The following is a 12761-nucleotide window of genomic DNA, read 5'->3' as shown; positions in this document are numbered from 1 at the left end:
AGCAATTTACCATGGCCAATCCACCTAACCTGCACATCTTTGGACTGTGGGAGGCAACCGGAGCACCCGGACGAAACCCGCACAGACACGGGAAGAACATGCAAACTCCACACAGACAGTGACCCGAGGCCGGAATTGAACCCGGGTCCATGGCACTGTGAGGCAGCAGTGCTAACCACTGTGCCGCCGTGCCGTCCCGAGAGGAGAGAAAAGAGAGGAGGAGAGGAGAGGGGGAGGGAATAGGGGAGGAAGAGGGGGGACAGGGTAGAGAGGAGATAAGAGGTGGTAAGGATGTCAGAGGGAAGTTAAATGGGGGGGGGGGGGGGTGGGGGAGAGGGAAGGGGAGGAGGCAGAAAGAGAGGGCAAAGGAGTTTGTGGAAGGGGAAGTACAGTGAAATATCCCAGTCAAGATGATATTTCTAAACATCTTTGGGCCTAGGAGTGGACAGGCCATGTATAAATTTAACAACTGCTCCCATGAAGGGATCCACGATCATGCATTATAGGTTGTTGTTTTCCCATGAGAATATTGACGAATCCTGCACCTTTTTACGGATTGCTCTGCCCCCTTATGGCCTCATTTCCCGTGTGGCTTGTGTCAATGAATATTTTAAAGACTGAGTTGGATAGATTCTTGACTGACAAGGGAGTCAAAGGGTATAGGAGGTAGGCAGGAAAATAAGATCAGCCATGATCGTATCAAATGGCAGAACAGGTTCAAGGGGCTGAATGGCCTACTCCTGCTCCTACTTTATATACTTATATATATACCTGCATGGAGGACCAAATTGCCGAGGGTTTCAGATCCATTTGGGAACCGTTTAGAAAATACAAAGCGACTGCAAAATAGTTCACATTAATAAGAGGTTAAAATGTCACCTCACACTCTGTCCCCATGATGTCTGTGGGGAGAAACTGAATGTACCGAGTGACAAATTGGGTGAGATTTTATAGCCTCGCTCACCCCGAAACCGTAAAATCCCACCCAAGATCAATGGACCTTCCCACGTTCCGCCCCTCGCCCGCTCCGATTCCCGTGGCGGGCGGGGTGGTAAAATTCCGGCCATTGACTTTTAAAACCAAGCTACAAATGCGCAGTAGCCCACCTGCTGCCGGCACCACTAGCCGCGGACACTAGCCGCGGACACTAGCCGCGGACACAGACACTAGCCGCGGACACAGACACTAGCCGCGGACACTAGCCGCGGACACTAGCCGCGGACACTAGCCACGGACACTAGCCACGGACACTAGCCACGGACACTAGCCACGGACACTAGCCACGGACACTAGCCGCGGACACTAGCCGCGGACACTAGCCGCGGACACTAGCCGCGGACACTAGCCACGGACACTAGCCACGGACACTAGCCACGGACACTAGCCACGGACACAGACACTAGCCGCGGACACAGACACTAGCCGCGGACACAGACACTAGCCGCGGACACAGACACTAGCCGCGGACACAGACACTAGCCGCGGACACAGACACTAGCCGCGGACACAGACACTAGCCGCGGACACAGACACTAGCCGCGGACACAGACACTAGCCGCGGACACTAGCCGCGGACACTAGCCGCGGACACTAGCCGCGGACACTAGCCGCGGACACAGACACTAGCCGCAGACACTAGCCGCGGACACAGACACTAGCCGCGGACACAGACACTAGCCGCGGACACAGACACTAGCCGCGGACACAGACACTAGCCGCGGACACTAGCCGCGGACACTAGCCACGGACACTAGCCACGGACACTAGCCGCGGACACTAGCCGCGGACACTAGCCGCGGACACTAGCCGCGGACACTAGCCGCGGACACTAGCCGCGGACACTAGCCGTGGACACAGACACTAGCCGCGGACACAGACACTAGCCGCGGACACAGACACTAGCCGCGGACACAGACACTAGCCGCGGACACAGACACTAGCCGCGGACACTAGCCACGGACACTAGCCACGGACACTAGCCACGGACACTAGCCACGGACACTAGCCACGGACGCTAGCCACGGACGCTAGCCACGGACGCTAGCCACGGACGCTAGCCGCGGACGCTAGCCGCGGACACTAGCCGCGGACACTAGCCGCGGACACTAGCCGCGGACACTAGCCGCGGACACTAGCCACGGACACTAGCCGCGGACACGGACACTAGCCTCGGACACTAGCCGCGGACACAGACACTAGCCGCGGACACAGACACTAGCCGCGGACACAGACACTAGCCGCGGACACTAGCCACGGACACAGACACTAGCCGCGGACACTAGCCACGGACACAGACACTAGCCGCGGACACTAGCCGCGGACACTAGCCGCGGACACAGACACTAGCCGCGGACACAGACACTAGCCGCGGACACTAGCCATGGACACAAATTACTGACAGAAATTGCAGAGATGGGTGTGGCCAATCAGAAAGTTGCAATTCAGTGTTGCTGAGCCAATGGGGGACAAAGAAGGGGTGTTACCAATAAGCATATGCATATAAGGCTTGACCTTTTAGAACTCTCTCTCTCACCTTTAAGAAAGTAGCCACCTTGTGTGAAGCAATCAAACTTGGTCCGATCTTACTACCGGACTTCGTCTCTTATTGGAAATATGAGACCCAACAATGTCTGAGGCAAAAAGCTTTAACAACACAAACCAGTGCAGAACCACCTGCTGGGCACCAAGTGGACTGCAAGCAGAGTCAAACCAGGCTTGTGAATAGTAAAACAGCAGCCAACAGGCATGAGTGGCCCCCCTTCATCTCAGTGAGCCGCAAGATTGAATCAGGCTTGTTCACTAATCATGACCCCATGAATAAGATTAAATAATTTAATACACGCTGAATATTTCATAATGAGTTACTGAAAAACTTTAATCATTTATGTATTAATAGAACTATCGTCAACTTCAAATGGTAAAAATAGAAGAAATATTGACACTTTGGACACGGTTCTCACAGTCAATGTTGTGAGCAATCAGCACGCGATCATTACGTGCGAATCGCTTCAATCACACCGGTAGGAAAAAAAAATCACAGGGATGGAAGTTAGTGGAATGTAGCAACCCTGCACCTGGGCAACGGTCAACAAAATGTCTCATGGGCCTCACTCAGATCTCAGGTGGGCCGCGTGTGGCCCCTGGGCTACAGGTTTCCCACCATTGTATTAAGGAGATACAATATGGCTGAGTACTTCACAAAGACTGAACCCCAATTCTCAAATCACCAATCGATATTACAGGTATTTACGATAAGCATGGACACAGTGAACATGAACGTCTCCATGAGGAATGTGGGCACACACCAATTTAATGTCAGTAGCTCAGTTTTCCAAGATGCATTTTAAAAATGGTTCATCTTATATCTTTAAAACAAGTAAATCAATGGTTCTATTCCCACTAGCCCGAGCTGCCTATTCTCCAGACTTAGAACATAGAAAAACTACAGCACAAACAGGCCCTTCGGCCCACAAGTTGTGCCGAACGCGTCCCTACCTTCTAGACCTACCTATAACCCTCCATTCTATTAAGCTCCATGTACTCATCCAGGAGTCTCTTAAAAGACCCTATTGAGTTCGCCTCCACCACCGCTGACGGCAGCCGATTCCACTCGCCCACCACCCTCTGTGTGAAAAACATCCCCCTAACATTTCCCCTGTACCTACCCCCCAGCACCTTAAACCTGTGTCCTCTCGTAGCAGACATTTCCACCTTGGGAAAAAGCCTCTGAGAGTCCACCCGATCTATGCCTCTCAACATCTTATACACCTCTATTAGGTCTCCTCTCATCCTTCGTCTCTCCAAGGAGAAAAGACCGAGCTCCCTCAGCCTATCCTCATAAGGCATGCCACTCAATCCAGGCAACATCCTTGTAAATCTCCTCTGCACCCTTTCAATCTTTTCCACATCCTTCCTATAGAGAGGCGACCAGAACTGAGCACAGTACTCCAGGTGGGGTCTGACGAGGGTCTTATATAGCTGCAGGGTCAGGTTTCTTACTACTCAGATGGGTAGCTGGAGTTGGGAAATTTCTCGACTTGGGAAGCTTTTTCCCAGGTTGGAGGTGATGATCACGAGGGGTCATGGGCTCAAGGTGAGAGGGGCGAGGTATAACTCAGATATCAGAGGGACGTTTTTTTACACAGAGAGTGGTGGGGGCCTGGAATGCGCCGCCAAGTAGGGTGGTGGAGGCAGACACGCTGACATCGTTTAAGACTTACCTGAATACACACATGAGCAGTCTGGGAATGGAGGGATACAAACCAGAGCAGTCTGGGAATGGAGGGATATACCCATGAGCAGTCTGGGAATGGAGGGATATACCCAGAGGGTGGTGAGGGATTGGAATGCCCTGCCAGCATCAGTAGTAAATGCGCCTAGTTTGGGGGCGTTTAAGAGATCCGTAGATAGGTTCATGGACGAAAAGAAATTGGTTTAGGTTGGAGGGTCACAGTATTTTTTTTAACTGGTCGGTGCAACATCGTGGGCCGAAGGGCCTGTTCTGCGCTGTAATGTTCTATGTTCTATGTTCTAAACGAATGGTCTAGTTGGACCAATGAGCGGCACAGGCTTAGAGGGCCGAAGGGCCTGTTTCCTGTGCTGTACTGTTCTTTGTTCTTTAGGCACCCTGCCTCTTTATAAAGGTCTCCGTCACACAACATTGTTTTCTCCGGGGAGGTTGAGGCACGATCAAGTTGGGTTTGCCAGCACTGGAGGCAGTACCAGCCTGCCTTGGCACTCGCCCACTCTCGACAGTCTCTGGAGGTGGGCATATACCGAGATAGGCTGGTTAGAAGGAATGCCTCACGCCTCTGAGACTTTGATCCAGTTTTTAAAAGGCCGTTGTACCCTCTAATCTCATCCCTCACCTCCCACCACCCATTCCCCATGCCCTCTCCATGCCACCTCATGTTCCATGTCACCTCCTGACCCCATGCTACCTCGACAGCCACTCATCCAGTATGTAGGTAGACATTAGGCATGTACAGATGAAAAAAAATTCAAAATCTGACTGGGCTCTCATTCGTACAAACATAAAAAACCCTCTCATCCATGAAACCAATTCAAGGACTTGAAATCCCCTTAAGTGGTCAATCTATTAAAAAACATGGAACTTCTATTCAGCAACCATGTCAAAGATAGCTAATCTTTTAACAGCCACTTACAGCAGTTAATCAAAATGTGAACACCCCTTGCAGCGATAAGTGTTTGTGTACCCTTTGAAACCCAGCCAAGCATTCATAGTGAGCTCAGCTGTAATAACATCCCTTGGGAAATGTTAACAATGAAATCTATTGAAGCTGCAGGAACAGATGGGAATGGCTATTCTAAACTGCACCAGATGGCCTGTCAATCAGTGAACTCCAGCAGTTTGTATTTCTTTTACTCTGTGTAGCTGTAGTCTAGTTTCTTTTTCACTTTCAAAGGGCTCGGGATTTAAATAAATTCAGATCATAAACCTAAACAGATATTATCCTCCCTCCAAAGGTATTTATGCCTCCTCCATAAATTTGAGATTCCCACACTGCGGCTTAAAGTCCACGGAACAGTTAAAATGGGATTAGTCCAAACTCAGAACTAAGTTCAAATGGCCCAGCAGAATCGTGTTTTGAGCCTGTGTTTCACACCCTGTCCATTTCCCCATCAACAATTGGCTGGTAATAGGAGTGGCAATTCCACATCCCGATCCCTCACGCCATTCTTAAAGATCTCCAAAAATCCATTCCCACTGTTTAATTATTCCATTTAATCATAGAATCCCTACAGTGCAGAATGAGGCCATACGGCCCATCGAGTCTGCACCAACCACAATCCCACCCAGGCCCTATCCCCATAACCCCACATATTTACCCTGTTAATCCCTCTAACCTACACATCCCATAGGTTAGGTTAATATTGCAAGTGGTGTCCCTGGCCTGCTGCACTATACATTTCATACAGTTTATTTTCCTTTATTCCTTTATTGGACGTGGATGTCGCTGATAAGACTAGCACTTGCTGCCAATCCCTAACTGCCCTTGGATTGAGTGGCTAGCTTGGCCATTTCAGAATCAACCGCAGAGTTGTGGGTCTGGAGTCACATGTAGGCCAGGCGCCATGGTGGGATTTGAACCCGTCTTCAGGGAATTGGCATGGACCTCTGGGTTACTAGTCCAGTAATATTACCACTACGCCACCTCGTCTGTTACAATTGAGAGAGACTGTCCCTCCAGTACAATAAAATGAATTCAACTTTGTTGTTCGGTTTTATTTACCTCAATAAACTGCAGCCGTGCAAAGTCGCTGGTGGGATTAGAGATTTTAAACATTTTTCTCGGCATCACCCAAGTCTCAAGTGTTTCCAGCTTGCTGGTAGCCAGATTTGTCGCGTGGTGTTTCAGCAGATAGCCCTGGAACCGGTCAGCATAGAAGTAGAGATGGACAGAGACCGGGTGACCCATAGCGTAATACCTAGAACAAAGAATGGCAGCAGAAACACTTGTTAGCCGAGGAAGAACCAAGTTCAGTGGACGTTTTAGAACATTAAATGTAAAATAAGACAAGGTACAGTCACAAGAGAGAATTCAGCCCATAGCACAGAAACTTCAAAAGCACAGGGAAAATCATTGAGAACACAGCTCATTAGAAACAGCCCCAGAGATGGTGAAAAACCTCTTCAATCCCTTTAGTTTTCTTTTAACTGGTTCCTGCTAAATTAACACATGCTGGTTTGATTACGAAAGCGATACAGAGAACTGCGGGCCAAATAAATGAAGAGAGAAGTTTAAAGTCATTGTTTTGCATTATCCTGCGTGCATATAAAGCAGCCAGCTTCTCCTGAATAGCAAAAGCGCATGACAAAAATAAAGGATTCGCCCTGCCAGGAAATGGAAAGTTTGGTCTGAAACCAAAAGCCACAGGTAATCAGAATTTGGATAAGTCAATAAATTGAAGGCATGTTGAGTGTGCCAATGCTGGAGCTTTGGGGACAGCTCGCGATGCCAATACCCACTGGCTCCTCAGATTTCAAATTGAATTGCAGGAGGAGAAGAACAGTCTGCAAGAACCTGAAATCACAGACTTATAAGAACATATGGATCCTAATGTTTAAGTAACAAACCATTATTTCCACTTATTAAAAAGCCATAGAGCTTCTCTTTTGCCCTTGAATGGTCAATTATGTTATGGTAAAACCAAACATTCCTGGATTTGCTAATCTTAGCAAACAAACAGGGGAATTTCACAGTAACTTCATTGCAGTGTGAATGTAAGCTTACTTGTGGCTAATAAATAAATTTTAACATGAGAAAAGTGCCAACTGCTGAACTCACCCCCCCCCCCCCCCCCCCCCCCCGCCCCACACACACAGAAAGCATTCTTTCTGGATGTATCATGGCTTGATATGCCTCCTGCTCTGCCCAAGACCACAAGGAACTACAAAAGCTTGTGAATGTAGCCCAATCCATCACGCAAACCAGCCTCCCATCCATTGACACTGTCTACACTTCCCGCTGCCTCAGAAAAGCATCCAGCATAATCAAGGACCCCACGCACCCCCGATATTCTCTCTTCCACCTTCTTCCGTGGGAAAAAGATACAAAGGTTTGAGGTCATGTACCATCCGACTCAAGAACAGCTTCTTCCCTGCTGCTGTCAGACTTTGGAATGGACTTACCTTGCATTAAGTTGATCTTTCTCTACATCCTAGCTATGACTGTAACACTACATACTGCACTCTCTCATTTCCTTCTCTATGAACGGTGTGCTTTGTCTGTATAGCGCGCAAGAAACAATACTTTTCACTGTATGTTAATACATGTGACAACAATAAATCAAATCAAATCAAAGGAGTAAAAAAAATCATCAGAAAGGCAGAGTTTCACTGGCGCCCTTGTTAAAAATCATCCTGATAAACTCTTGCAGTTACAGATCAAACAGAAAAGGAAGTATGTGACTCCAGGTCTAAACTGGTGAGTTCAAGGAGAGGGAGCATTTCAAAGTACAAACCCTGCAGCAGAAACCAAAGGATTGGGATTCAATGGTTGCTCGTGGCAAGCGAGCAAGGAGGAAATGGTCACCCAGGAGCACAGAGGCAGTCCACTGAGGGAGGGGCAGGACTGGCAGCTCATATTAATCTTCAGGCGAGACAGGGGGAGGCTGCAACAGAGGAGGTGGTGTCACAAGATTGATCAAGGGATATTTGCCTTTATTAACCAAGGCACTAAATATAAGAGCAGGGGAGTTATGATGGAGGTGTATAAAACGCTGGTTAGGCCACAGCTGGATTACTGTGTGCAGTTCTGGTCACCACACTATAGGAAGGATGAGATTGCACTGGAGAAGGTGCAGAGATTCACCAGGATGTTGCCTGGGCTGGAGCGTTTCAGCTATCATGACAGACTGGATAAGCTGGTGTTGTTTTACTTGGAGCAGAGAAGCCTGAGGGGGGGGCATTTATGAGTGGCACAGATAGTGTGGATAGGAAGGAAACTTTCCCCTTAGCAGGGGGGTAAATAAGTAGGGGGCATAGATTTAAGTTAAGGGGCAGGAGGTTTATAGGAGATGTGAGGAAAAACCTTTTTCACCCAGAGGGTGGTGGGAATCTGGAACTCATTGCCTGAAAGGGTGGTAGAAGCGGGAACCCTCACAATATTGAGATAGTATTTAGATGAACACTTGAAATGCCAACTGCTGGAAAATGGAATTAGAATAGTGGGCGGCACTGAGGCACAGTGGTTAGCACTGCTGCCTCACAGCGCCAGGGAACTGGTTTCGATTCCTGGCTTGGGCCACTGTCTGTGCGGAGTCTGCATGTTCTCTCTGTGTCTGCGTGGGTGCTCTGGTTTCCTCCCACAGTCTGAAAGACATGCTGGTTAGGTGCATTGACCCGAACAGGCGCCGAAGTGTGGTGACGAGGGGAATTTCCTAGTAACTTCATTGCAGTGTTAATGTAAGCCTTATTTGTGACTAAATAAACTTTAGAATAGATAAGTGCTTGATGGCCAGTGCGGAAGTGATGGGCTGAAGGGCCTCTTTCCGTGCTGTAAAAGTCTATGACTAACCCGCACATCCAAAGATGTGCGGGTTAGATTGATTGGCCATGCTAAATTGCCCCTTAGTGTCCTGGGATGTGTATATTAGAGGGATTAGCAGGAGCAGGTAAATATGTGGGGTTTCGGGGTAAGGCCTGGGTGGCACTGTAGTCGGTGCAGACTTGATGGGCTAAATGGCCTCCTTCTGCACTGTAGGGATTCTATGACTCTGTGGTTGCCTGAGTGTTGAAGGGTCACGACTGCGTCATGGTCCAGGGACACAGGAATTGGTCACTCAGCCTATCAAGACTGTTCCCTTCTTAATTCTTCGGCAGTTTCTCGGGATGGAGGATGAGTTGCTTTCTGGAAGCTTGTTGCACCATTCAGTTAGATCATGACTAATCTGTAACTGCGTTTACTCTGCTCAACTCCATTTCCCTCAACATTTCTTGCCCTTGAAAAATCAACAGATCTCGGTTTTGAAGTTTTCAATGGACTGGGGAAATGTTCCAGATTTCCACTGACCTTCTGAACCGCATTACTTTTTTCTGTTCTGCTAACAAATTCACGTTCTAGAAACTGCAGGTCTGATAACTGTGCATCCCTCACACTAGCACCAGGGGAAAACTGACTGGAAGCACAAAGGACAGGATACTTGTTACTGGATCCAGTAATAACAATTAGAAACGAAAGTACTTGCAGACGGCAGGACTGATTTGAGTATGAAAGCGGAAAGGATGTTGAGGGAAGGAGAAGCAGAGGACTAGACCAACATGTCCTGGATCATTTCAAAATGAACGATGCTGAACTGATAGCCCCAGGTAAAGAGACAATATTTAAATAGTTTAGGTTGTGAACAAGTAAATTGAAAGCAGGGTTGAGAATTAAGGTCTGCTGCAGACCCCTGGGCAGGTTAAGTACGATCAAATCGGTTTTGATGAGAGGGAATGAGGGGAAGAGGAGAGGGAAGAAACCCCACAGGGGAGAGGAGGAGACATCTACAGAGAGGAATCAAAGAGCGGAAAAGCTGCAGAGGGAAAGGAGGGAGAGGAACACAGGAATTAGTTCAAACAGATTGTGATATTAGTGATACAGAAAGTCCTAAGAGATAGCTATAGTACAATGTGTTCATTTAGTCTCCGAACAATAAAAGTGTATTTGGACAAAGTTAGAATAAAAAATAAAGCTGCTGGTGAAACTGATGAAGCAAAAATATTAAATGATGTTTTTCAAAAATTATTCACTGCACAGGATAGGACTGACCTGCCGCTAAATCTCCGCAGTTTACCCTGTATCCTAGAGGATTTTGAACCCGGTGTGACGGGGATAAATACACCAACAACAGATTGAATTTAATCCAGAGTTCTCACGGATTCTATAATGGAAATGTATGTCTTCCAACAATGGAAAAAAAAGCATTGGAGACTTCTGGAAGTTTCCAGGAACTGGAAGCAGGCAATCTTAGGAATTATACTTATGATTGATGACAAATCTTATGCAGCTAATTTAACCTAACATCAACAACCGGTACAATGACAGAGTGGGCGGCACAGTGGTTAGCACTGCTGCCTCACAGCGCCAGTGACCCGGGCTCGACTCCAGCCCCAGGTGACTGTCTGTGTGGAGTTTGCATGTTCTCCCTGAGTCTGTGTGGGGTTCCTCTGGGCGCTCTGGTTTCCTCTCACACGCCACAGTGTTGGGTCGATTGGCCATGCTAAATTGCCCCTTAGTATCAGGGGGAATATCAGGGTAAATGCATGGGGTTACGGAAAAAGGGCCTGGGTGGGATTGTTGTCGGTGCAGTCTCAATGGGCCGAATGTACTCTTTCAGAACTGTAGGGATTCTATGAGCCTATAAGTCTCAGGGCAAGGTGGAGGAGACCTTTATGGCAATCACTTCAGAAAAAGTGAAGATAACAGACTGAAAACAAAGTGAAGAAATGAGGCCTGCCTGATTAAAAAGGGAAGGGCAATGAAATTAGGCAGACATAGTAAATGATGGTGTAAAATATCGTACCTTGGTTGAAAGATGTGTTTCATGAATATTCAATAGGTGGAATTAAATTGACATAAGTAGACAAAGAAAGGGACTTTGTGGAGCAATAGTAAGCACTCATCAATTTTAATATCTGCAATATGGCAAGCTAATTTAAAAAAACTGATAGGATACTTGGACATGCACTTTGAACAAGAGTATCCAGGTTTTATGATTTGACTTTACGATGCACAGTTCAAGCCACAATTAAAACATACACATGTATTAGAGAAGACACAAGGAGGAGAAATAAAGATCCCAAATAAATTAAGATTAAAGAACATTGAGCTTTATGGTCTAATAAAAGGATGCTTAGATGGGGCCTCATTGAGGTGTTATGAAATATTAAGCGGTACAGATAAGGTAATGCAAGAAATTTAATTCAAAGTAATCCAAGAGAGGAGGACTGGCAGACATAAATTTAAATTATTGAAAAGTAAAGTGATAAATGTCCGAGTAATCTGTCAGGCTGGATATTAAGGGAAAATATCACTGAGGATGTTCGGAATGCAGTTGAACCCCGGAGATCTCGGGCACTCGGAGAGATTTTAATGCACTTTTGCTAATTCAGGATTTTTCTTGTGTTTGTTTTTATGGTTTGTGAGGCAACATGTTCTATTCACCTTCTCACAAGAAGAATATTGCAACCCTGAAGTTTCAGAATTTCATAGAAATCATAGAATCCCTACAGTGCAGAAGGAGGCCATTCGACCCCTTGAGTCTGGACTGACAACAATCCCACCCAGGTCCTATCCCCTTAACCTCACATATTTGCCCCGCTAATCCCTCTAACCAACGCATCCCGGGACATTAAGGGGCAATTTAGCATGGCCAATCCACCTGGTGTGTGGGAGGAAACTAGAGCACCCGGTGGAAACCCATGCAGACACGGGGAGAAAGTGCAAACTCCACACAGACAGTGACCCAAGGCCGGAATTGAACTCTGGTCCCTGGAGCTGTGAGGCAGCTGTGCTAACCACTGTGCCACCCAATTCAACTGAACAGAAAAGGATTTTGCTCAAATAATATAGCATAAAATCAAATTATTTAATGACCATGTACTTTCAGAATAATTATAGAATGGTATATTTAATTCTTGTATCTAGGGCACCTGAAGTCCAGCATCTGAGCTGTAATTTTCTATGGTTCGATCTGGCTCAATGGAAGAAGCCAGAGAGTGGTTGTGGAGGATTGCTTCTCTGAGTGGAGGCCTGTGACTAGTGGTGTGCCGCAGGGATCGGTGTTGGGTCCATTGTTTGTCATCTATATCAATGATCTGGATGATAATGTGGTAAATTGGATCAGTAAGTTTGCTGATGATACAAAGATTGGAGGTGTAGTGGACAGTGAGGAAGGTTTTCAAAGCTTGCAGAGGGATTTGGACCAACTAGAAAAATGGGCTGAAAAATGGCAAATGGAATTTAACGCAGACAAGTGTGAGATATTGCACATTGGAAGGACAAACCAAAGTAGAACGTACAGGGTAAATGGTAGAACTTTGAAGAGTGCAGTTGAACAGAGGAATCTGGGAATACAGGTACAGAATTCCCTAAAAGTGACGTCACAGGTGGATAGGGTCGTAAAGAGTGCCTTTGGTACATTGGCCTTTATAAATCGGAGTATCGAGTATAAAAGTTGGAGTGTTATGGTAAGGTTATATAAGGCATTGGTGAGGCCGAATTTGGAGTATTGTGTACAGTTTTGGTCACCTAGTT

The 12761-nt window shown here is 47.0% G+C and overlaps 1 protein-coding gene across 1 annotated transcript in view; it reads right to left on the bottom strand.

Annotated features, from left to right (window-relative positions):
• Positions 1-12761, bottom strand: part of xylt1 (xylosyltransferase I) — a 271771-nt gene that overhangs the window by 31790 nt on the left and 227220 nt on the right. The window contains exon 9 of the mRNA XM_078240920.1: positions 6255-6450. Coding sequence (XP_078097046.1) covers positions 6255-6450 — 196 coding nt within the window. The remainder of the gene's footprint in view (positions 1-6254; positions 6451-12761) is intronic.

The sequence above is a fragment of the Mustelus asterias genome, chromosome 23 (assembly GCF_964213995.1).
Source record: "Mustelus asterias chromosome 23, sMusAst1.hap1.1, whole genome shotgun sequence".
Lineage (NCBI taxonomy): Eukaryota > Metazoa > Chordata > Chondrichthyes > Carcharhiniformes > Triakidae > Mustelus > Mustelus asterias.
The sequence above is the reverse complement of the archived record's forward strand: the minus strand, read 5'-3'. Positions and strand labels throughout refer to the sequence as shown.